Source organism: Phyllobates terribilis, unplaced genomic scaffold, assembly GCF_046119375.1.
Source record: "Phyllobates terribilis strain yellow unplaced genomic scaffold, ASM4611937v1 Scaffold_2__4_contigs__length_985480577, whole genome shotgun sequence".
Classification (NCBI taxonomy): domain Eukaryota; kingdom Metazoa; phylum Chordata; class Amphibia; order Anura; family Dendrobatidae; genus Phyllobates; species Phyllobates terribilis.
Window position 1 is genome coordinate 259,629,016 of NW_027362762.1, and position 25,217 is coordinate 259,654,232.

The 25,217-nt window shown below is 40.7% G+C and overlaps 1 protein-coding gene across 1 annotated transcript in view; it reads left to right on the forward strand.

Annotated features, from left to right (window-relative positions):
* Positions 1-25,217, forward strand: part of PIBF1 (progesterone immunomodulatory binding factor 1) — a 191,823-nt gene that overhangs the window by 152,938 nt on the left and 13,668 nt on the right. The window contains exon 16 of the mRNA XM_073663967.1: positions 12,042-12,126. Within this exon, the coding sequence (XP_073520068.1) occupies positions 12,042-12,126 (85 nt within the window). The remainder of the gene's footprint in view (positions 1-12,041; positions 12,127-25,217) is intronic.

The following is a 25,217-nucleotide window of genomic DNA, read 5'->3' on the forward strand; positions in this document are numbered from 1 at the left end:
GCACATGATGTGCTAATTTGCGTGCCGAATTCGCATTGCTTTGCGAAACGCAGCATGACCATTTCTACTGCGATTACGCTGCAAATTCACGGCCATTGAGGAACATTGAAACGCAGCAAACCCGCAGGTATATGTGGATTTGCTGCGTTTCAATTAAATTCAATGGCCGCGAATTTGCAGTGTAATCGCGGTGCGTGTGGTACCCAGGACGAAGAGGAGACTACAACTCCTCTTCATCCCGGCTACCACGTGGTGAAAAAAAGAAATAAAAAAGTAAAAAAAAACAAAACCTGTATATCACCTCTCCGGCGGCCCCCGGTCTGCTCTCCGGTCTCCTCCAGTCTGCTCCCGGCCACGTCCTCTTTCCTTGGCGTCCCGCGGTGTACTGTCAGGACCTGCGGTGACATCATTTAGTCACCTGATGGTCACGCGACCGCTGACGTCAGTGGTCAGGTGATGGTCGCGTGACCATCAACTGACTAAATGACGTCACCGCAGGTCCTGACAGTACACTGCGGGACGCCAAAGAGAGAGGATCGCAGGATCGCCGCCAGGAGCAGACTGGAGGAGACCGGAGAGGTGAGTATACAGGTTTTTTTTTTATTTTTAACGTTTTAATTCTCTTTTTTTTTTTTTTTTTTTTTTTTTTTTTTATACTATAGATGCTGCATTTAAAGCATCAGTTGTTCACACATTCTAAATCCATGCCAGTTGCATGGATTTATATTGTGTGACCAACTTGTCAAGCACTTTTCCAAGTGATGCTCAAAATCACTTGGAAAACTGCTTGAAAAAACGCATGTAAAAACGCTGAAAAAACGCTTCTCTCTGGCAGAAAAAACGCATGTAAATCTGCATGTGTTTTTTTTCTGCCAGAGAGAGGCAAAAACGCTCTGCATCAAATCTGCTACGTGGGCACATAGCCTTTTATACCACATGGTGAATGGCGTTAAAAAAGTGCTTAATTGCTGTTTTGTGTCCATTATGCTTTCAAAAATAGGAATAGAAAGCGATCAAAAAATGTTATATACTCCAAAATGGTATTAATAAAAAATTCATCTTATCCTGCAAAAAAAAAAGCCCTCACATGACTTGATCTGCAATTATAGCTCTTTTTTTGGTGATTCAAAAAACACTTTTGAGTGTATAAAAAGAGCGCAACATATATAATATATGTATGTATACATTTTTTTTTGTGATCTTCCCAAATATAAACCATACTGTCTTGGTATCCTCGAATTAGCATGGATGTTAGTATTAAATTAGTGATACAAGTGCTTCTCACAAAATTAGAATCTCACCAAAAAGTTAATTTATTTCAGTTCTTCAATACAAAAAGTGAAACTCATATTATATAGAGTCATTACAGAGTGATCTATTTCAAGTGTTTATTTCTGTTATTGTTGATTATGGCTTACAGCCAATGAAAGCACAAAAGTCATTCATTATCTCAGTAAATTAGAATACTTAATAACAACAGCTTCAAAAATGTTTTTTACAATCAGAAATGTTGGCCTACTGAATTGTATGTTCAGTAAATGCACTCAATACTTGGTCAGGGCTCCTTTTGCATCAATTCATGCATCAATGCGGCGTGGCATGGAGGCGATCAGCCTGTGGCACTGCTGAGGTGTTATGGAAGCCCAGGTTGCTTTGATAGCAGCCTTCAGCTCGTCTGCATTGTTGGGTCTGGTGTCTCATCTTCCTCTTGACAATACCCCATAGATTCTCTATGGGGTTAAGGTCAGGCGAGTTTGCTGGCCAATCAAGCACAGTGATACTGTTGTTTTTAAACCAGGTATTGGTACTTTTGGCAGGGTGGACAAGTGCCAAGTCCAGCTGGAGAATGAAATTTCCATCTCCAAAAAGCTTGTCGGCAGAGGGAAGCATGAAGAGCTCTAAAATTTCCTGGTAGACGGCTGCGCTGACTTTGGTCTTGATAAAACACAGTGGACCTACACCAGCAGATGACATGGCTCCCCAAACCATCACTGATTGTGGAAACTTCACACTAGACCTCAATCAGCTTGGATTGTGGCCTCTCCACTCTTCCTCCAGACTCTGGGACCTTGATTTCCAAATGAAATGCAAAATTTACTTTCATCTGAAAACAACACCTTGGACCACTGAGCAACAGTCCAGGTCTTTTCTCCTTGGCCCAGATAAGACGCTTCTGGTGTTGTCTATTGGTCATGAGTGGCTTGACACAAGGAAGGTGACACTTGTATCCCATGTCCTGGATATGTCTCTGTGTGGTGGCTCTCGAAGCAATGACTGTCAGCAGCAGTCCACTCCTTGTGAATCTCCCCCAAATTTTTGAATGGCCTTTTCTTAACAATCCTTTCAAGGCTGTGGTTATCCCGGTTGCTTGTGCACCTTTTTCTACCACACTTTTTCCTTCCATTCATCTTTCCATTAATATGCTTGGATACAGCACTCTGTGAACAGCCAGCTTTTTTAGCAGTGACCTTTTGTGGCTTACCCTCCTTGTGGAGTGTGTCAATGACTGCCTTCTGGAGATCTGTCAAGTCAGCAGTCTTCCCCATGATTGTGGAGCCTACTGAAACAGACTAAGGGACCTTTTTTAAATGCATCGGAAGCATTTGAAGGTGTTTTTTGTTAATTATTTTAATTTACTGAGATAATGACTTTTGTATTTTCATTGGCTGTAAGCCATAATCATCAACATTAACAAAAATAAACACTTGAAATAGATCACTCTGTTTGTAATGACTCTATATTTGACTTTTTGTATTGAAGAGATGAAATAAATTAACTTTTTGATGATATTCTAATTTAGTGAGAAGCACTTGTATGTGTTAAAGTAAACAATGCCTGACCAATTCAACTTCCTCCGCTGTTTTTACATTTGCAATTGTGTTTTTTTTTTCCCTACATCACTCATATAACCTTAGTTCACGGCTGTGCTTTATACATGAATGTAGCTTTTTGTTTAGAATAGTCAAGATTTTTTCAGACACAAAAAAAAAAAAAATGTATCTCCTAAATAACTTGATCAACTTTTTCTCTTCTCCAAAAATGTTTATGGTTTCACATACGTCCTGCATTGGTGGCGTAATAAACTTGTATGTTTATGCTTACAAGGTGGAATCTGAGCTGAACTTTGGGATCCTGAAAAAACTCTGCAAATAAATGCAGCAAAAATATGCAGCATAATCTGTGTTTTGGCTGCAGCTTTCTTACTGCCAATAGATCAGGTTTTAGCTGCAGAAAAAAAGCAGCAGAAAAGCAACATGTGAACATAGCCTATTTTGGAGGTTTAGATGGAAACCCTGATTTAACTCAGTGTAGAGTGCAGGATAAATGAGAACTGAGTCTTAAAAGTAATCCAAAATGTTATGTACCCCAAAATGGTACCAATAAAAGCTTCAACTCAATCCACAAAAAAACAAGTGCCTACTCAAGTGCGTCAGCTATTAATGGAAATAAAGTGGTATTGCCATGTTTATGAGAAATTGTGTAACAAATTCTGGACCTTTTTTAGCTATTTCCCATTGTGTAAATGGAAAACCTGGGGCTAAAACAACAATTTAGTTGTAAAAATGTAATTATTATTTCTTCACGACCCAATGGTATAAAAAACGCCTGTGGTGTCAATATAATCACTTCACCCCTAAATGAATTCATTGAAGGGTGTAGTTTGTAAAATATGGGTAGTTATGGAGGGAATTTCTTTTGTTTCGGCATCTCAGGGGCTCTGCCAATATGACATGGCACCCATAAACCATCCCAATAGAAACTGCACTACAATATGGGACTCCGTACCTTCTGTGCTTTGCACTGTGATTGAAAAGTAGTTTCCGATCACTTTTGGACTGTCGGTGTACTTGGGAAAAAATCGAATTAAGTGGTCCATTTTCCCCTATTTAGCCGTTTAGAAAATTAAAAACGGGGCTAAAACGACATCTTAGTGGAAATAATTACATTTTTAATTTCCACAGTCCAACATTATACAATGAATCACATGTGGGTTTAAAATGCTCACTGCACCCTTAGACAATTTCCTCGAGAGGTGTAGTTTACAAAATGGAATCACATGTAGGAGATTTCTGCTGTTTTGGCACTGTGTCTCTCCAAATGTGGAATGCCATCGAGGTCTATTTTTAGCGAAAATAGTACTCAAGAAGTCAAATGGCCCTTTCTGAGCCCTTCCTCTTGCCCAAACTGTAGTTTCTGACCACATATGGATGTCAGAAACTACAGAAATGCTCCCAGACTGGAGTAAGATCTCTGGTGTAAGGAATACCTGAGCTCATCATGAATTAGACAACCTTTGGTGTCACGTCCTGCCGTGCCCTCATTATGCCACATCTCCACCAGCTTTTGGCGCAGTTAGGAGAAACCGTCATGTAAATGTGAAAAGTCGCAAAATTTTTGTGCAGCCGTGAGTTGTGACAAAATTTTGCAACTTTTCAATGCACTTTACACCAGAATTCTGGCCAAATTGCTTTTAGAAATTGGAGTCATAGGCGTTATAGAAGGGGATCCACTCTAATTACCAGGGCTGTGGAGTGGATAAGCCAAACCTTTGACTCAGTCTCCTCAATTTCCATGACCCTGACTCCCTCATACATGGCTCATGTTTAAGTGATAAATTTACTGTAGCACAGATTCATCTCAGCTAAAAGTCTAGACCCTTAGATCAGGAATAGGGCAGACCTTTATATGACATTTAACTTTCCCAATTTCTTATGAAAGGATATGCCCCACAAACTGCCTTGAACTACTGTACCCAATCATATATTTTAGGAGTCTGAGTCGGTCCATTTTATACCAACTCCACCAAAATGGGCTCTGACTCCCACTCCCACGACTCCAGCTCCACAGCCCTGCTAATTACCCTCTTTTGTCAAATAAACCACTACCTACGACAAGGGTTTTAGAGTCCCTGTTTCCAATAGAAAGAGATCTACTCTTGCAGAGCCGCTTTATTGAGATGAGCATGACGTAGTAGAGTGCACACTTTTGCCAATTTCCGATGTGCTCCTTTATGGCAGCAGGGGTACCATTTATATCAGAGGAGTTGCCGTTGCATAATATTACTTATAGATGTGTTCATATACTTATCTGCCATAGAAAAGTATACCAACTCACTAACAATTTCCAGTTCTTCACTTACTATGCAATATGCATTTTTAGGACTTCCCACCTGAAATATGTTCATTCCTATGTTTGACACAATAAGCCGTATAGTGTATGCTGATGTGTCATTAGGCAACAAAAGAACTAAGCCTAACACCGTGTACCTGATCCACGTGACTTTTACCAAAGCTTTCAGGTTGCTTGTTTAGTGAATCATGCCCAAGTACACTTAATAGCAAAAAGGCAGTTTCTGCTATTGTGAAATGTATGTATTCAACGAAATCTAATTCATTGACTAATTGTCTACACATACAGGAAGGACTTGAAATGCGTCATGACTCGTCAATTATTCTATGCATTGAATACAGGCATAAAACCATAAAGTTAAAACAGTTATTCAAGTACATTACAATGCAAAGCATATGGCTTCAAGTCTCTAATGTGTCTAATAGTACACAAGCAAATAACATGTTGTCAAATCCATTAACATTCACTGCTGATCTTTCGGTTTCCTCTTGCTTTTCTACACACTTCAAGTCTTCATTCAAACGTTTGTTATTTTTCATTTTGTGGCCAAAAAAAAAATCGGTGCGAGTTTCATTAAGATTTTGGATCTGATTCATCAATGTTTCATCAGTGATTTTCATGTATGAATACATGAAGAAAATGCAAAACTTCTCCTATACATTGCATTGTTACTTACGGACCACATACAGAGTGTACACCGATACCATCCCTGTGCTGTTTGGGATTTTCAAAGCTTAATAGACTTGTATTCATTCTTTTCATTCATGATCCCGGTAAAAAACTGACTTGTCTGCATGTTTTTTGCATGGAAACATGATCACAAAAATCATGGACATGTGAACAGCCCCATAGGTTATAAAGGCTATGTTTACTATCTGTGAAAATCTTGGCTAGACCATGTGTGAAACCCGAATGTCTGAATAAAGCCCTATTTGATGCTGGGGGAATGAAGTTAATTTCTCCCCGCAGCTTTTGACTGTGTGCAGGCGCCGGGCAGGTTAGTAATGCTATTAACCTGCAGATTAACCCCATATCTGCAAGCTAATAGCCTTTTTGCTGGTGACAGGTTCCCTTTAAGGGCGTAAACATTCCAGTGTTTGAAAATTACTATTTTTTTTTTTTTTTTTTTTTTTAAATGTGAAATTTCAGTTACATTTTGCCTTTTTATTAAAAAAAAAAAAAAATCGACCTTAAAGGGAACCTGTCATGTAAATAATACACTATTAACCTGCAGATTTGGGGTTTATTTGCAGGTTAATAGCGTTATGATGCTGCCCGGCGCCCACATTGAGAGCCCAGCTACCGGGAGGAAATTAACTTTATTCTTCCCGGTAACCTCAGGCTTTCAGTTATATGGGTGGAGCCGGAGCAGCTTCAGTCTATAACCACGCCCCCGGCACTGACTGACAGCCAGCTCATCGTTCGAGCCAGTAGAGTACAATGTGACCTGAAAACCACTACCACAATCACCGGGATATATTGAATCATTCCATAGTTATTACTACATAAAGTGACATGTCAGATTTGAAAATTGGAGCTCGGTCATTGAGGTCAAATTTGGGTAATTCACTAAGAGGTGAAATAGTGATTTTGGGGTGATAAACTCTGTTTTAAAAATCATGTAAAAAGGCAGCGATGGTATAAAATCTTGGGGCTTGTGGACTGTTTTACATCAGGGTGGTTCCTGTGTCTCGGCCAAGTGAGATTGCAGCTTTCTTATTAGGATCACAGAGGCGCAGCTCGAGCCAACTGAGAAATGGAACCAAGTTCATATATTAGTCAGACTTCAAATTCATGAGTGTTTCTTACTTTATTATTTCCATTCTAGTGAGAAAATGCTGACAGCCTATGTAACAGCATAACTGCCTTCAGGTCTGACGTTACATAGGTGAAATGACTTTGCCAACGCCTTCCACAATGAATGTTCACAGATAACAATGTAACCACAAGCTAGGAAAATCAGAAACTATGGAGATTCATCTGTGATATTGGATCTGTAGTATTTGGTGCAATTTGCTGGATTTTCACCATGTCTTGATTCATTTGCGACGTTTTTTTTTAAGTCCCTTTCCTTTTTTGTCTTGTGGTAATATTCTACGTCTTTGGCGCCAAATTCTTCAAAATGGCGCTAGCAGTTAATGAATTTGTCAAAAAGTCAGAATTTTTGTTTTTTACTCTTTTTGTGCCAAAAATCACACGTTTCACAAAATGATCGAAAAAAATGTATTGAGGTTCATAAATACACCAAGGGAAACTGGAGTGGAGTTGTGCTAAATTTTGTGACTTTTTAAAAAGTCTCAATTGATGAATCGGCCGAAAATATCTGGAGCGCCACTCAAAAGTAGGAAACAAGACAAACAAAAAAAAAACACAGGCACATATATAAAATATATTGCCTCCTGGCCAAGTTTCTAAATATTATGTAGTACGGTCAGCATAGTCTTTATTTCATATTGGGTTGTACGGGAGCAGGATTAGTGCACATGCCCATCACTTCTAAAGAGATAGGGGGAGACCATGTGCTGCCCACATTCTGCTGCTCTAAATAGCTGTTCACAAGAGATCTGGATTAATAAAGACTGAGTATTGTACTAGGTCTGCCTTTTTTTCTTTTTTTTTTTTTTTTTTCTTTTACATCATTCATTATGTGGTAAAAATGACCTGGTAATATGATTGTACAGGTCAGTACGATTATGAAAATACCAAATTTGTTAACATTTTGGTCTGCATATGACTTTATCATCTCTTTTTTTCTGTCGAAAGATGATATTACCAAATAATTGTTTTAGATGGAACCTGTCGCCAGGCTTTTGCTACGTCATCTGAATGATGTAGTGTCAGAGACCTTGATTCCAGCGACGGTCTTTATGCTATTCTTTTGAAACCATCACAATTTTCTCTGCTGTAGCTCTAGCAGTGCTGAGCCCTGTATAACCCCGCCCGCATCTCTGATTGGCCGCTTTCTGTGTACACTGTGCATTGACACAAAGCTGCTAATCGATGATTGGGGCGGGGTTTCACAGAGCAGTTGACTAGTAGGCACAAGACACCCAGTCCTGTAGTGATAATCTCCTGCTGATAAAACTGATTGTATTAAATTAGCAAATCAAGCACAGCCTAGTAAGTGACATTTGACTGGAATCTGGATCTCTGCTTCTACATTATGCTGCTCTCATATTACATGGCAAAACCCTGCTGACAGACTCCATATAAACAATGTTTTCCGTATAGGGCACATCACAATTATATATTTGCCTACTATACTCACCGAGTCTTGTTTTCTTGCATCACCGGAATACAAATTTGCTAAAAGTGTAAAAGAACACTACACGTAAGTGTCGCCACTTTTTTCCGCTTTACATTTGCACTTTTTATTGTTCCTCCAGATCTGGAGTTCAGGTATTACGTAGCTGGCTCTCTATACAGATTATTATGTGATTTTAGCTTTTAGTGTCTTCATATGTAAGATACGTCAGAAAACTCCAGCACCTGAGGAAATATGTGCCACAACAAATAGCTGTTGCCATGACACCCAAACAAGCATTGTTATTTTTACCTGACAAGGTAAAAAAGTGTCTTTCCCAGAAATAGAAACTGGAGTTTGCTTCTTTTAGTCATAGAAAGTCTGTGCGTCTTCTCTTTTGTACGCGTCACTCACCTCTACTTGGCTTATGCATGTTAAAGTACACTTTGGCACCTTGATGGGGAAAAAAACTTCTACTGAGGGTTACAGAATTAAAGTTTTGAAATAAAGTTTTTTTTTTAATTTTTTTTACAAAGTTTTACACTCCCTGCTTTCTAGAAAAACTGTCACGTTGATCATGGTGTCTGATCAGCAGGCAGGGTGGGTGGTACAGAGCAGAAGTACCTGAGCAGACTGAAATATGTTGTAGTTTTGTAAGAAAAAAATCAATATAATCTTCTGTCATTCATTTATAACCCTATTCTTTCCATGCTTATAGGGAGTTTCTGGAAAACCCCACTCCACTGGCTGCAGTTTGTTTTAAAAAAAAAATAAATAAATCAACTTCTGCTTGACTCGCCCTCCCCGAGTCCAGCACTGAGTCTCTGCCACTGCTCCTGGTGTCTGTGATTGTCTGCAGCGCTGATGTCACATCCACAGCTCAGCCGCCAATAGCTGCTTTGCCTGAGTTAAGCTGGGCTCAGTTATTGGCTGCATTCACTATGTAGGACCGCCTACTTGACTCCTAAGCAAAAAAAAGTGATTTGAATTAATACTTTGCAAGTTATACATGTAGCTATTTATCAAACTACTCAGCTTCTTCTGCTTCATATCATACTGCCCACAAGTAAAGCTGCATGTACGGTGTGAATGGTTACCTTTAGAGAAAGAGGAAGAAAAAGTGCTAATATTACTGTTTGTATGATATAGACCTAGATTGCGCACTATATTGTGTGTATTGTATATGTTTTGCATTGGGTGCTGTATCTTACACTTGATGCAGCAGTTCAAGGAGATTTTCTCCTTAAAGTGGTACGTCAAGTGCAAGATACAGCACCCAATGCAAAACAGGTTGAGATGCAGATGCCAATGGAGCAAGTTACTGTTTTTTACAGTGGCTTGCAAAAGTATTCACCCCCTTGGCTTTTTACCTATTTTGTTACATTACAACCTGTGTTTAAATATTTTTGTAATCCGATTTGTGTGATGCATCAGCACTAAATAGTTTAAGTTGGTGAAGTGAGAAAAATATAGGCATAAATTAAATTTATGGGATCAAATAACTAAAAATTGGCATGTGCATATGTATTCACCCCTTTTGCTATGAAGCCCCTGAAAATTTCTGGTGCAAGCAATTACCTTCGTAAGTCACATGCTTAGTGAAAGGAAGTCTCCCTGTGTGCAATCTAAGTGTCACATGGTCTGTCAGTATATATACACCTTTTCAGAAAGGCCACAGAGGCTGCAACACCATTAAGCAAGAAGCACCACTAACCAAACATCAGGAAGACCAAGGAGATCACTGAACAAGTCAGGGACAACGTTGTTGAGAAATAGAAGTCAAGGTTGGGTTATAAAAAAAAAAAAAAAAATCCCAATTTCTGATGATCCCCCGGAGCACCATCAAATCCATTATCATCAAATGATAAGAACATGGTACCACACCAAACCTGCCAAGACAGTGCCGCCCACCAAAGCTCTACACACAGGCAAGGAGGGCATTAGTCAGAGAGGCCGCACAGAAACCAAAGGTTACCCTTAAGGAGCTGCAGAGTTCCCAAGCAGAGACTGGAGTATCTGTCCATACAACCACAATAAGCCGTACACTCCATAGAAATGGCCTTTAAGGAAGAGTGGGCAGAAAAAAAAGCCTTTACTTACACAAATTGTAAGACTCGTTTTGAGTTTGCCAAAAGACATGTGGGAGACTCCAAAAATGTATGGAGGGAAGGTGCTGTGGTCAGATGAGACCAAAATTGAACTTGTTGCCCACCAAGGTAAATGCTACTCACCCCAAGAACTCCATCCCCACAGTAAAACATGGTGGTGGTGGCAGCATCATGCTGTGGGGATGTTTTTTGGCAGCAGGAACAGGGAAAATGGTCCGAGTCAAGGGGAAGATAATTGGTGCGAAATACAGGGATATTCTTGAGCAAAACCTGTTTTAGTCTGTCAGTGATTTGAGACTGGCACATAGTAGGGCTCAGAGAGCTGTCCCTGGGTAGCAGGTCTAAGAGTGCTGTCCCTGGGTAGCAGGGCTATGAGTGCTGTTCCTCTATACTAAGACTGAAAGAACTGTCCTTGGGTAGTAGGACTAAGGCCACCTTCACACATCTGTTTTATATGTCCATATTCGGTCTGCTTTTTAAGGACCGCAAATACGGACATATGCACACCCATTGTATTCACGGTTTGTGCTGCCTGCCTGCGTTCACGGTTCGTGCTGACTGCCTGCGTTCACGGTTTGTGCTGCCTGCCTGCGTTCACAGTTTGTGCTGCCTGCCTGCGTTCACGGTTTGTGCTGCCTGCCTGCGTTCACGATTTGTGCTGCCTGCCTGCTTTCACGATTTGTGCTGCCTGCGTTCACGGTTTGTGCTGCCTGCATTCACAGTTTGTGCTGCCTGCGTTCACGGTTTGTGCTGCCTGCCTGCGTTCACGGTTTGTGCTGCCTGCCTGCGTTCACGGTTTGTGCTGCCTGCCTGCGTTCGCGATTTGTGCTGCCTGCCTGCGTTCACTGTTTTTGTAGGCTGACTGTGTTCACTCACAAATATGACACCAGCTCCCTGTGCGGCTCTGCCCCCTCTGCTAAGCACTGGCTGTGTCGACATAGAACGCAGCCAGGACTTGGCACAGGGGCGGCTGCCATCTTAGATTTTAATCTCCGGCGCATGCTTCGACACTGCTCTGACCAGCTCTCCACTTTCTCCGTAAAGAGAGCCGGTCAGAGTAGTGTTGAACTGTGTCCTGACCTCACAGGCCGCATGGAATGACATGGCGGCCAGATTCGGCCCGCGGGCCTTGGCATTGACACCTATGACATTGGTAATAACACTTTCACACTTCTGCTAACCAACAATTTATAGGTCAGGAAAGTGACAAATGTTTGACCACATTTTGTGCGTGTCATTCATTTTCCTCTTCAGTAGTATCTGCTTGTGTGAACTTCGACCTTTACCCTTCAGTCATTAATTATCTCCTTTTACTAGTGAGCAGAATACAGACACTGAAGTCAAAACATTGCCGAATTTTGGCAATTGCTGACTATTTAATAACGTTAATAAGTTTGTTTCATATTGACTAGAAATATCAAGACTCCCGCTCCCTTCGTAGCTAAGTGATACAATGCTTGCGTTCTTGCCAGCTATCATTTCTGTGGCATTGATGTAATGTACCGCAGTCCTCGAAATCCAAGACGTGCAATGTATTAATGGTCCCTTGTGTTTTTCAGCAAGATAAATAGAGAAAAATCTTCTCTACTCCGTGTCAAAAACCAAATGGCGGCGGATTTGGAACAGCTTCTGAATCATCAGGAGGTACGCTTTATGCTCTTTTATAGCTTTTTGCTCGTTCACACCTCTGTTGGGTTCTTCTGATTGAGGTCATATGTGATGGAAATGAAGCACAAATACAACCTTCCTCCAAGCTTCAGTCATTGTGTAACCGTCTCAACTTTAGATATAGATCGCTTGTGCAATCCCATAGCTGATAGGTTTAAAAATAATTTCTTACTTCTGACCGCTTTTTCTGATTCATCTTTTAACTCTTTGAGTGCCAGAGACACTAATGTTATCAATATATTATCTGGGGGGGGGTTGTATCCTTGTTATACATGTAGTAGCTGGAAATAGATTTAGCTGGACTGAATTTCACGTGTTCTCAAATGACAACTAAACTGAAACGAAAAAGCAAGTGAAGGAGCCTTCAGTAACATTGCGAAATATTCCCATGACTGTTTATTATGCTGGAGATAAAGATCAGATAAAACTCTGATTGTACCGGTAGATATCACCTTTGTCTCTTGTTCCTGGTTACCTGATAAAGCTGGCTGTGGATGCACAGATCAGCCCACGAGCTTCATGCAATGTACGTAAGGGTATAAAGCTCATCTGACAATGCTCTACTGGTCTGGAATTTTAGGTTCTTCTTGTGTGGTATGGAGCTTAGGTTTATAAGAATGCAATAGTCTCCAACTCCACTGTTCTTCTACACTCCAAGCTTTACAATGTGAAATTATTGAACAATTTAGGAACTTGTAAAAAATTATTTTGACTATATCACTGTTTGCTGTAGTTCAGCAAAACATAAATAAATATATTAATAACCCCTTTAAAGAGCAATGATGGTACTTTACATACATAATGTAAAAGGTTACCCCTTTTGCAAAATTTAGTTACTGGTATTTTTTTCAGGTTTACATGGTAAATCTTACTCGAAGTTTGATGTTCTCTCAAACATTGTAGAAAATATATTGAGGGGAGGGGACACTATCATTAGCATCAGCTAGTAATACATTGTTTGTGTATGTACCATTGAAGTTTACCTGTCCTTGTACACTAAAACTGCTTTTAATACAACATACCAATCTAATATGTCCAGGGAGATTCTCATGCTTTGTAATTTGCCATTTACTCTTTTTGAGTGGGTAGTTCCTTTTCCTCCGCTTTCTGTCAGCACTATGGGAGCTGGATCCTCCTTCACCTCACTTTCCAACATGTATTGCTGTATTGCCTGCTCTGAACCAAAAGCCTGCTTCTCTGTTACGCCTGCCCCTCTGTTACGTCTGCTTCTCTGTTACGCCTGCTTCTCTGTTACGCCTGCCCCTCTGTTACGCCTGCTTCTCTGTTATGCCTGCTTCTCTGTTATGCCTGCTTCTCTGTTATGCCTGCTTCTCTGTTATGCCTGCTTCTCTGTTATGCCTGCTTCTCTGTTATGCCTGCTTCTCTGTTACGCCTGCTTCTCTGTTATGCCTGCTTCTCTGTTATGCCTGCTTCTCTGTTACGCCTGCCCCTCGGTTACGCCTGCCCCTCGGTTACGCCTGCCCCTCGGTTACGCCTGCCCCTCGGTTACGCCTGCCCCTCGGTTACGCCTGTCTCTTTGTTACGCCTGCCCCTCTGTTACGCCTGCCCCTCTGTTACGCCTGCATGCATAACAGGAGAGCAAAGGCAAAATGACAAAGATCCAGTGGACAGCAAGGTACAGTGCCGGCAAAAAAAATCTTTACAAGTTTAATGAAACCACAAAATCTTAATATTCAAGTGGATTCAAGTGTTTTATTATGGATATTTTATTACAATTAGTATTTTGTCATGTCACCCTTACATTTTATCACCATCTGCAGTCGTTTAGGCATGGACTCAGCAAGGCTGGCTAAGTATGTGGAGTCCATGTTTACCCACAGTGTCTTGAGCACCTCCTTTAGATTGTTGATGTTGCTGGGTCATGTCTCTTGAACCTTGTTTTTCATTAAATTCCAGGCATTTTCTATGGGGTTAAGGTCAGGGGAATTACCTGGCCACTCTAAAATGTTAATGTTATGGTCACTGAGAAACTTTCTCACACCCTTGGCTTTGTGGACAGGGGCTCCATCATGCATAAAGTAATCACACTGATGTATGACCCCAAAAGTAAGCATGTGTTCTTCCAAAACAGTAATATAATTGCTTGCTTTTATAGTTACATTCTTGGGAAGGAAGTTCAAACCTGCCCTGCCCATGCTTCCACTGAATGCACCCCACACCATCACACTGTCAGGGTGTTTAACAGTCTTAACTGTATATTTTGGGTCATACCGTGACACGGTATTCGGACGACGCACAACCTTTGAGCCTCCCCTGACCAGCCTGAAAGTGCTCTCATCACTAAACATCACTTTCTTCCACTCTTCAGATGTCCAATCTTGATATTTCTTACAAAAGGTAAGCCTTTTCTTCTTCATTGCTACTGTGAGCAGGGGCTTCTTTGCGGCACAGCAACTTGGTAGACCCAGGTCCTTCTGCAGGCGGTGACGAATTGTCCTAGTTGCGATGTTCTGGAGGAGCATAGGGTACTTGTTTTTTAGTTCAACGGCAGTTATAGAAGGATGTGACATCACTTCACGCTTCAGAAGCTTATCAGTCCTTGGTGAAGTCTTCTTAGGTGCGCCAGAGCCTGACTTCCTCTGCGGTACCATCCCAGGAGGCAATGATGCCGCCAACCGCTTCAGTTGATAAATTGCTTCTCTTGACACTCCCAGATCTCTAGCTACAGCAATCACTGAATCCCCCTTCTCGAGCAGAGTCAAGGCACGGGATTTCTCTTCCATTTTAAGCTTCTTTCGACCCATTGTGGGAGATAATAAAAAACTGAGGGAGATAATAAAAGACTGCCTAATAGCAAAACTGGCTGAGCTGCACATAACAACCAATGAGAGTGCAGCTTTCTCTTTACCAGAGAAGTGAAAACTGAGCGTTGATTGGTTGATATTTGCAACAAAGCCAGCTTTAATATTAGACAGTTTTTTATTATCTCCCCCATTGTGTACACTTTTAAAAAGTGAAATTATGATGTGGATTTTATATGTAAAGTTTTTTTTTGCTGCGCAAGTGTAAAGATTTTTTTTGCCGGCACTGTATATACTGTAGGAGGACCTATGGTCTGCACATTACAGGGGTTATTTAAGGTGTTAAGACAACATAGATTTGAAATACAGTGCTTCTGAAAGGACAGCAAGCCTTTACATATACTACATAAATATTATATTACATGATGTTGGGAATGTGATTGAACTTTCAATAGTCTGTCAATTATTTTGGGGAAAATTGGGGTTGTCTTGTCACCAGTTTATAAATTAGGTAAATACTGCTTTAGATATATTTTCTTAGGTACAAATTGTGAGTTAATGAAGTACACATACTGTAAAGGGTTTGTTGGAGAATTTTATGTTGATGGCCTATCTTTAGCATACAGTTACATGAAAAAGTTTGGGCACCCCTATTAATCTTAAGCTTAATGTTTTATTAAAATTGGTGTTTTTGCAACAGCTATTTCAGTTTGATATATGTAATAACTGTTGGACACAGTAATGTTTCTGCCTTGAAATGAGGTTTATTGTACTAACAGAAAATGTGCAATCTGCATTCAAACAAAATTTGACAGGTGCATAAGTATGGGCACCTCACCAGAAAAGTGACATTAATATTTAGTAGATCCTCCTTTTGCAAAAATAACAGCCTCTAGTCGCTTCCTGTAGCTTTTAATGAGTTCCTGGATCCTGGATGAAGGTATTTTTGACCATTCCTCTTTACAAAACAATTCCAGTTCAGTTAAGTTTGATGGTCGCCGAGCATGGTCAGGCCTCTTCAAATGATCCCACAGATGTTCAATGATATTCAGGTCTGGGGACTGGGATGGCCATTCCAGAACATTGTAATTGTTCCTCTGCATGAATGCCTGAGTAGATTTGGAGCGGAGTTTTGGATCATTGTCTTGCTGAAAGATCCATCTCTGCGTAACTTAAACTTTATCACTGATTCTTGAACATTATTGTCAAGAATCTGCTGATACTGAGTGGAATCCATGCGTCCCTCAACTTTAACAAGATTCCCGGTGCCGGCATTGGCCACACAGCCCCAAAGCATGATGGAACCTCCACCAAATTTTACTGTGGGTAGCAAGTGTTTTTCTTGGAATCCTGTGTTTTTTTGACGCCATGCATAACGCCTTTTTGTATGATAAAACAACTCAATCTTGGTTTCATCAGTCCACAGGACCTTCTTCCAAAAAGAAATTGGCTTCTCCAAATGTGCTTTTGCATACCTCAGCCGACTCTGTTTGTGGCGTGCTTGCAGAAACTGCTTCTTTTGCATCACTCCCATACAGCTTCTCCTTGTGCAAAGTGCGTTGTATAAGTGACCGATGCACAGTGACACCATCTGCAGCAAGTTGATGCTGCAGCTCTCTGGAGGTGGTCTGAGGATTGTCCTTGACTGATCTCACCATTCTTCTTCTCTGCCTTTCTGATGTTTTTCTTGGCCTGCCACTTCTGGCCTTAACAAGAACTGTCCCTGTGTTCTTCCATTTCCTTACTATGTTCCTCACAGTGGAAACTGATAGGTTAAATCTCTGAGACAGCTTTTTGTATCCTTCCCCTGAACAACTGTGTTGAATAATCTTTGTTTTCAGATCATTTGACAGTTGTTTTGAGGAGCCCATGATGCCACTCTTCAGAGGAGATTCAAACAGGAGAACAACTTGCAAGTGGCCACTTTAAGTAGCTTTTCTCATGATTGCATACACCTGGCTATGAAGTTCAAAGCTCAATGAGGTTACAAAACCCAAAAAAGTGCTTTAGTACGTCAGTAAAATGTAGGTAGGAGTATTTAAAACAAGAAAATAAGGGTGCCCATACTTATGCACCTGTCAAATTTTGTTTGAATGCAGATTGCACATTTTCTGTTAGTACAATAAACCTCATTTCAAGGCAGAAACATTACTGTGTCCAACAGTTATTACATATATGAAACTGAAATAGCTGTTGCAAAAACACCAATTTTAGTAAAACATTAAGCTTAAGATTAATAGGGGTGCCCAAACTTTTTCATATAACTGTATGTTATCAATATCTGATCGGTGGGGGTGCAACACCTGGCATACCCTGTCAATCACCTGCTTCCAGTGGCGGCAGCCAAATGTACTGAGTTGCGTAACTGCACAGCTCCATCACAGATGATTTGAATAAGGGTCGAATGTGCAGTACCCGGTTGTGGCCACTATTCCGTTGATGGAGCTGTGTTGTACAGTGCCACAACTCAGCACATCTGGCCGCCGCCAGCATCAGGAACAACTGGTCGGCTGGAGTTTCGGTTAGATATTGATGACCTATTCTAAGGATAGTCCATCAATATAAAAGGCCTGGACAACCCCTTTAAATCTACCCTCAGGTTCTCTATAAAAGTTTAACATGACTTTTAAAGTTAAAGTACCTGGTATACTCTCTTTTTCAGTTTTTCTGTTGTGGAATTACCTTTTGTATAGGAACTTATTGTAAGAGCACAGTTGCACTGAAGCTGGCTCTCTACAGCAAAGAGCTTGTTGCCCATCTTGCCTAGGAATACTGGCCGCCGCTAATAGACTGTGGCCAATAACCTAGGCAGGCGGCACTACATGGAAAGATTTTTAATACTATGTAGTGCCCCCTGCCTAATAATTTCTCATTAATTATAAATTAATGAGAATTTATAATCGAAAATAAATTGAAAATCTATATACTTTTAAACTTTTCAGTTTCACCCTTCAAAGAACTTGAGAATAAACTTTTAAATGCAGAGCCCTTTAAAGAGGTAATGAATCACTAATTACTAATGATGTGTTGAGTCTAAAGTTACAAAACACTTGTAAAACTAGGATAAAATATTGATATACTGAAGTTTGCATTTCGATTGGAGTTGCCTTCTGAAATGCAAAATTGTGTGCCCCTTTTAGTTTTTAGAATCAAGAATGCTATTGGCTGTGATCCCTTTGAAAATTGAAGAAGTTACCCCATCAGAAGTCGACTTTCTGTTATCATTGACCTCAAGGAATATGGCGTTATTGAATTAATAACATTTTCTTCTTTTACATGTAAACAAGTGCTACTAAACCTAGTCAGATCACCGCCCAATGAAAATATTTTATGAACACGAGATCCTCTGAACATATTTGGCATTTATTTTATTTATTTCAGCCCTAGAGCTGTTATTTTGTTTTACTTCATTCTGTTCATCACCATTACATTACAGTTATACAAACTTTTATTACAAAATGTGCAGAAAGGAGGCAAAAAATGGGGTTCTGTAAGTGTCAAAAATTGTATTGTGTATGTGTGTGGCCAGCTTCTTCTACAGCTGACTGTTCAGTGTGTAGACATTGTACAGTAACTTTAAAGCCCCCTTTGACATTTTACTAATGTCGCCGACATCAACGTGTTCTTCCAGCAGTCTGATTGGTATGGGGGCCCGGGACAACTCATCATCAAGTAACATGTGGTTTGGGCATGTCCGATTTCTGAATGCCGATCGCTTTTGTTCTTCCAGAGATACGCCTCTGGCAGACATGTCTGGGGAAGCTTTCTCATAGAGAACACAAGCGTGCCTGATTGAACGAGCGCCCCTGTCTATGGGAGAGCTGGTCGAGATAGCTGTCTGACGATCGATTGGCCAAAATATTATATAGTCGACAGCCATCTAATATGTATGGCCGGCTAAAATCTGAAATCACCCAAGATTATTAACACTTGAAGGAAGAGCTCCTGCTATCCTGTGATCATATATATGTGAATTTTATGGTTCTCTTTAGAACTGGATATATGTGACATGAAGAAGTGATCATGAAGGCACACTAGTCTTAATAGGGAAGACTTTATTCCTGATCTCCTTAGCCTAAAATGGCTGCTGCCGGGCACCAGTAGGTATTCAACTATTTTACTGTAAATAGACATAGAAAGTGTCCCTTTAAGATGGCTCAACCAATAGGATACATCAAAAATGTGTGATAGGTTAATTTATCTATCAATAGGATATATCAAAAATGTGTTATAGGTTAATTTATCTATTATACATTTATGGGATATATTGGGAACAGAGTTCATTCACGAGTCTCCGGGTCTCGGTCAGTGAAGACTTGGCTGTTCATGCACAACTATCTCTATTGATTTGTACTGTAGGTCCAAAAATTGGCGAGCACACTGCTGGACCCTCATCTATTAGATTTTATGGCCTATAGATATACCATACATGTAGGAGATGGGAATTCAAGAACTGAATGTAAAAACTATTTTGCATATCATTAGAAATATGGTGAGAAATGAATAAAAGTTCCTCATAATTTTGAATATATTTACAAGTACCAAGCATTTCATATATAAGTCCATGATTTGTAGTGTGTCAGATTGTGCAAAAAAAACAAATCGAAAAACCGCTTTTGCAACTTGATTTGCTAGACGGCACGTCATTACTCATTAGGCACGGCTGTCTGTATAATATAGCCAACAGGTATACTGGAAGGGGTCACATAGGGACTTGGAGAAAGTGAGCAAAATAATCAGTTATCTTTAATATGCAAAGATGAACCATGGAGAATGTGAAAGTGAAAATGCAGTAATGGCAGCTAATGGAAGGTGTTGGGAATGACGGTCATTAGATAATTGTATTTAGGCAGAAATAGAATAAATTACATTGTTGTGTTAAATATTCTGGAAAGTGCTCTTTGTCCAGACAGTATGAGTAGGGGAAAAGGAAATCGCTCCTGCCACCAGGGAAGCGAGGCCAGAACAGACTTGGCTTTGGTAAAATGGTGCAATGTGTGTGATGCAGTCAACGGGCTAAAAGTGGAATGGAAATTATTTGTGTGAAAAGACAGATGTCCATGTTATCCGACCAGCAAAAGTCATTTATAGGAAACATTAGCTTTTGTTTCTCTTATTTTATATATTAAACCAGATGGATAGTATACATTTAGGAAAACTGTTAAGAACAGCATGCGGTATAGCCTGTGACACAGTGATGTGTCATCTATTAGGCTGTGTACTGTTGTTTCATTACAAGGAGTGTTTTATCAGCAGGAGATTATCTCTGCCCCAACTAAGTTTCCTGTGCCTGCCAGACCAACCACTCCCCCAGCATGATTAGCAGCTTTCTGACAATAGACAATGTACACAGAGAGCCTGCTGTGTTCAGGGTTAAGGCCCCGTCACACTTAGCGACGCTGCAGCGATCCCGACAACGATACGACCTGTCAGGGATCGTTGCTGCGTTGCTGTGTGGTCGCTGGTGAGCTGTCAAACAGACAGGCTCACCAACGATCAGGGGAGCAGCGACATCGTGGAAAGAATCTTTCCACTATGTCCTGCTCCTGGTTACCAGCCTGCTGAACCAGGAGCAGGCTGGTAACCATGGTAAACATCGGGTTACTAGGGGCACACGCGCACCTAGTAACCCGTTGTTTATCATGGTTACCACTCTGCTACGGTGAGCGGGAGGTTACCGCTCACTTTAGCAGGCTCGTAACCATGATAAACATCGGGTTACTAAGTGCGCGTGTGCCCCTAGTAACCTGCTGTTTATCATGGTTACCAGCCTGATCGCTGCTCCCCCTGGTCACACACAGCGATGTGTGCTGACCAGCGGGAGGGCAACGACCAAAAAATGGTCCAGGACACTTTGCAGCGATCAGCGACCTCACAGCAGGGGCCTGATCGCTGCAAAGTGTCACACATAGCGACATCGCTGGTGAGGTCGCTGTTGCGTCACCAAAACCGTGACACAGCAGCGATCTCGCTTTTTGAGACGGGGGCTTTAGCTTTCTGAGCTCTGCTACATCTAAAAACTCTACTGGGTGCAGCAGTTGTCTCATTTAGTTTGATTGTGTCACATTTTGGAATCAGGGTCTCGTTTCCTCATCTGCTGTATTAAAAACTTGGTAACACATAAACCTTAATACAGTAGCTAGTGGTTTCAGAGGTTGTTATATTTATTTATTTTACTCTCCTATATAGCACTATTAATCGCTACAGCCCTTTACAGATCTCATTATTTATAATCCCTATTCTCAATTTCGACTATAATACTGATCCTAGTGTTTTACATGAAATTGTATTAAATGGGTTTACTGGTATTAATACACTTATAAAATACAATAACACATGGTCAGATTTACTAATCCTGTGTAATAGTTAGACAGCGTAAACTTGAATTAGACAGTCTTAAAATGCATCATAGCTAGCCCTGGAAGATAAATCTGGTGCCGAATTATTTTTATATTTTTATTAATGACCTTGTGGATGGGATTGAGAATAAAATGTCAGTCTTTGCTGATGACACACAATTATGTAGGTTAAAAATGGAGTTAGACTGTATTATATTACAGAATGATCTAGCTAATATATCTGCACGGGCAAAGTCATTTTAGATGACGTTTAATGTTGATAATGGTAGAGTAGTGCTCCTGCACCAGTGTATTTATATATTGTTTAGCTTAGGAAAAAGACACCTCAGAGGCGATCTAATGTATATGTCTAAATACACGTGTGGGCAATACAAAGGACTGGTGCATGATTTATTCCTTATAGAGGACCAGGGAACATTCATCATATGTGAAGGAAAAGTGATTCTGGCGTCTAAACAGGAAAGGGTTTTTTACGGTAAAAGCGCTCAGACTGTGGAATTCTCTACAGCAGGAGGTAGCAATGGCAGATACTATATAAAAAAGACCTACTTGCTTTTCTTGCAACAAATGGCCTTGTGGGTTATAAATACTTGAGCAATAAAGAATGTATAACTTTTGGAGAAAGGTTTAACTTGATGGACTTGTTTGTTTTTTTACAATATTTTTAGCTATGTAATTGTGTGTTTTTTCAGGTTACACCACCTATTAGGGGTCTTTTAAACCGCTTTTTAAGGCAAAAAAGCCGGAGCACCACCTTAATAAATTTGCCGTATTTTACAACCACCTTCTTTTCAATGCACTTTATAAAGGTGCCTTGTAAGGTGGATAAAGTGTCTAAAACCTTAATAAATGTGACATATGGCATGTACTCCAGAATTTTGGCTTAATTTCGTTAGTGGTCCTCACCCCATAGTATTAAGGATTCAGTGGACTTTCCGCACAGTAGAACTCTACAATAGCTCAACTCAAAGACCTTATATTCATTACAAGTACATTTACCCCCAAGATATGCGGCTTTCCTGGATCTAGTAAATAAAGTTTAATAGACAGCAATCAAATGAAGATAAGAGATAAAAAGGAAAATATCTAAGGTACATTGTACTCTATCTCTGCAGTAATTCTTCCCTCTGGCTGCCTCAGGGGCTGTAAATGAATGTTGTCTGTTATGTGACGGAGACATCTATACATTTCCATTGATCAGATACTAAAGCTGGCCATGCAAGTAAAGTCCGCTGATTTCTTGTCTCTCCCCTAAAGGCAGATTTTGGGGGAAAAGAGATCTTTTGTTTTTGTGGGAAATAGCTCTGCTGCCAGAAGCCTCTGAAGGGTGCTCATTCCACTTTCTTGGTCAAATTCTCATTCTCAGCCGATTGTGCATGCCTATGGCAGAAAATGTAGCAGCCAAGCACTTCAGTGGCCAGATTTATTCTTAGAATTAGCTAAAATTGCATATGGACGAGGCCGCACTACTGTAGTTGTTCATACTGGTTAGCAAGTCTAACGCTTGCATAATAGATTTGTACATTATGGATTTGTTTTGTATTGGATTTATTGGGTCTTATTGACTTTTCATGGTCAGGTTTCCATTTACTTATTATTGGGTGGACTGACACAGGTGACTTGTCTAGAGCATTAAAGAGGTTGTCCACTACTTTTACATTGATGACCTATCCGATCCCCCGCCAAACAGCTGTTGTCAGCAGCTGCCACCGGCCTGAATTGCTCTCTTGCGGAGCTGGCCGTCTTTTGTACGCCACAGAGTACAGCACAGCTGCCTCCTGTTGCTTTGAACAGGCGATAGATATGCAATACCCTCCCTTCTCCACTATCAGAAGACGGAGCAGCTCGGCAAGTGAGCACTTCCGGCCGGCGGCAGCTGCAGTCGAAACTGATAACAGCTGAGCGGGACAGGTGCCGGATGTCGGACCCCGACCAATCAGACATTGACGACCTATCCTAATTATAGGTCATCAATGTAAAGTAGTGGACAATCTCTTTAAGAATGTGACTAGAACAGAATCAGAATGTCTCTGGGTTGCTTTCATAGTTGGCCACGATAGGTTAATTACATCAGCCTAGATTCTCATTCACAAAGTTGAAATATACTTGACACACAGGTGGCATAATGTACAGTAGCTGGACCCCTCTAGTCTTCATTCCTGGTACATGAACATGTCGGTGTTACATTGATTTGGTTGTGAAACCAGTGGTACAGAGATTTGTCCCAGCAACCGCTTTCCAACTAAACATCAGGCCACATGCCGTTTGTGCTACTGTGAGCGGCCTGCGTGGCCCAAACATGCCATCATGGCCTGTAGCGCCACCAGACTTGTCTCCCGTCATGCACATCTGAGACATTATTGGTTTGCAGTTGCAAAGGAAGCTGCCAGCAGTGGATCTTGATGATTTGTGTCCCGTAGTGCATAAAATGACAAAGTATGTAAACTCTTGTGTATGTAAGCACATGTCTGGCACTCATACTGAATAAGTCAAAAATGTTTTTGAAATTTTGTTTCCATTTTTATCATAATTTCTATCCATCCTGTGATTTTTCATAATTCCACAACTTTTACTTCTTGCTGTTGCAATTTCAGTATTGTGGAGTGCATGTGAAGAACATAAATTGGTGCGGAATGTTAGAGCGATATATAAATGATAGGAATTCATATTCTCATTGGACGTGCTGCAGAGCTCAAGTATTTACCTACATCTAAATGCATTTAGTCTTATGACAGCAAAGAACATTATTTCTGAGAGCTTAGCATGGATAAGGCATTGGTAAGGAAAAATTATTATGCCACTTAAAAAAAAAAAAAAGCCTGAAACCTTTTTCAGTGGATTGTTTAGATTAGCGGATTTAAGTGGTATGATGGGGCTCCCATTACCAGTGAGGAGAGACGCCCTCAATAGGTGGTCGGAGCTTGGAAGCGTCTCACTAGATGAAGTCATATAGGCCCGGCTGGCAGACTATCAGGGAGTTAAACGAAATTTTATAGAGTTGCAGCTGTGTAAACTCTGAAGTCATTCTGCACAGGAGTGCTTCTTGATGTAAACACTGATAAGGATATAATGTATTAACAAAGCTTTGGGAATCCTCCGTGCTATTATTTCAGAATAAAAGAACGTTTTAAGTACACCAACAAACTTCGCAAGGTAATCTTGTAATGGCAGATGGCATGGTTGTCTGAATCGGCCTCTTCCTGATACAAGTCCAAGTTACATAGGAAATGTGAGCACACAGGCTGCATGCGGGTAGGAAATATGGTAGTAAATGCTTTATTGCTGAGCTTATTAAAGTCTGAACTCTGCTGCTCAAACTTTGTGCAAAACATCCGAAGGTTCAAGAGGAACTCATTAAATTGGCTTTAAACGTTTTCCTTCGGGAAACTCCAATATGTCAGCGCATCAACTCTTGAGGTCACTTTTCTTTTCTTTTTTTGTCATACCTTTTGTGTGAATTTTTTTGCAACAAATTCTTCAAAATGGCGCATGCCACACAAACATGGGGGCGATTCAGTAAAGCTTTTTTGCCCAAAAAAAAAGCCTTGAAAATTTGCAGGTTGAGCCAAAAAACAAGACTTCGGGCGTTTTCACTCCATTCTCACCCTAGATCTGACAAGGAGGGTGGAGCTGGGGCGTGGGGACCCCCACTCGTCAAATTCATGACTAGCAGCAGCGTTCGCTGCGCTCCCACAAATCTTCCTCCAACATGGGCTGGAGTGAGATTTGTGGCAAGGCACACATAGCGGCACAAGACTACGCACCTCACCTGATTCATTAATAGATGTGGGCCTCTTAATGAATCAGGAGCATCTGCTCCAAAATGCCCTCTTATCAAGACTGGCGAGAGAATCTCCATTTTTGATGAATTTCCCCCATCGTCTTTATTTTTTGTCTCTAGACAGTTTTTCGAAACTTTTAAGCACCAAAAGTCGCAAACCTTTAA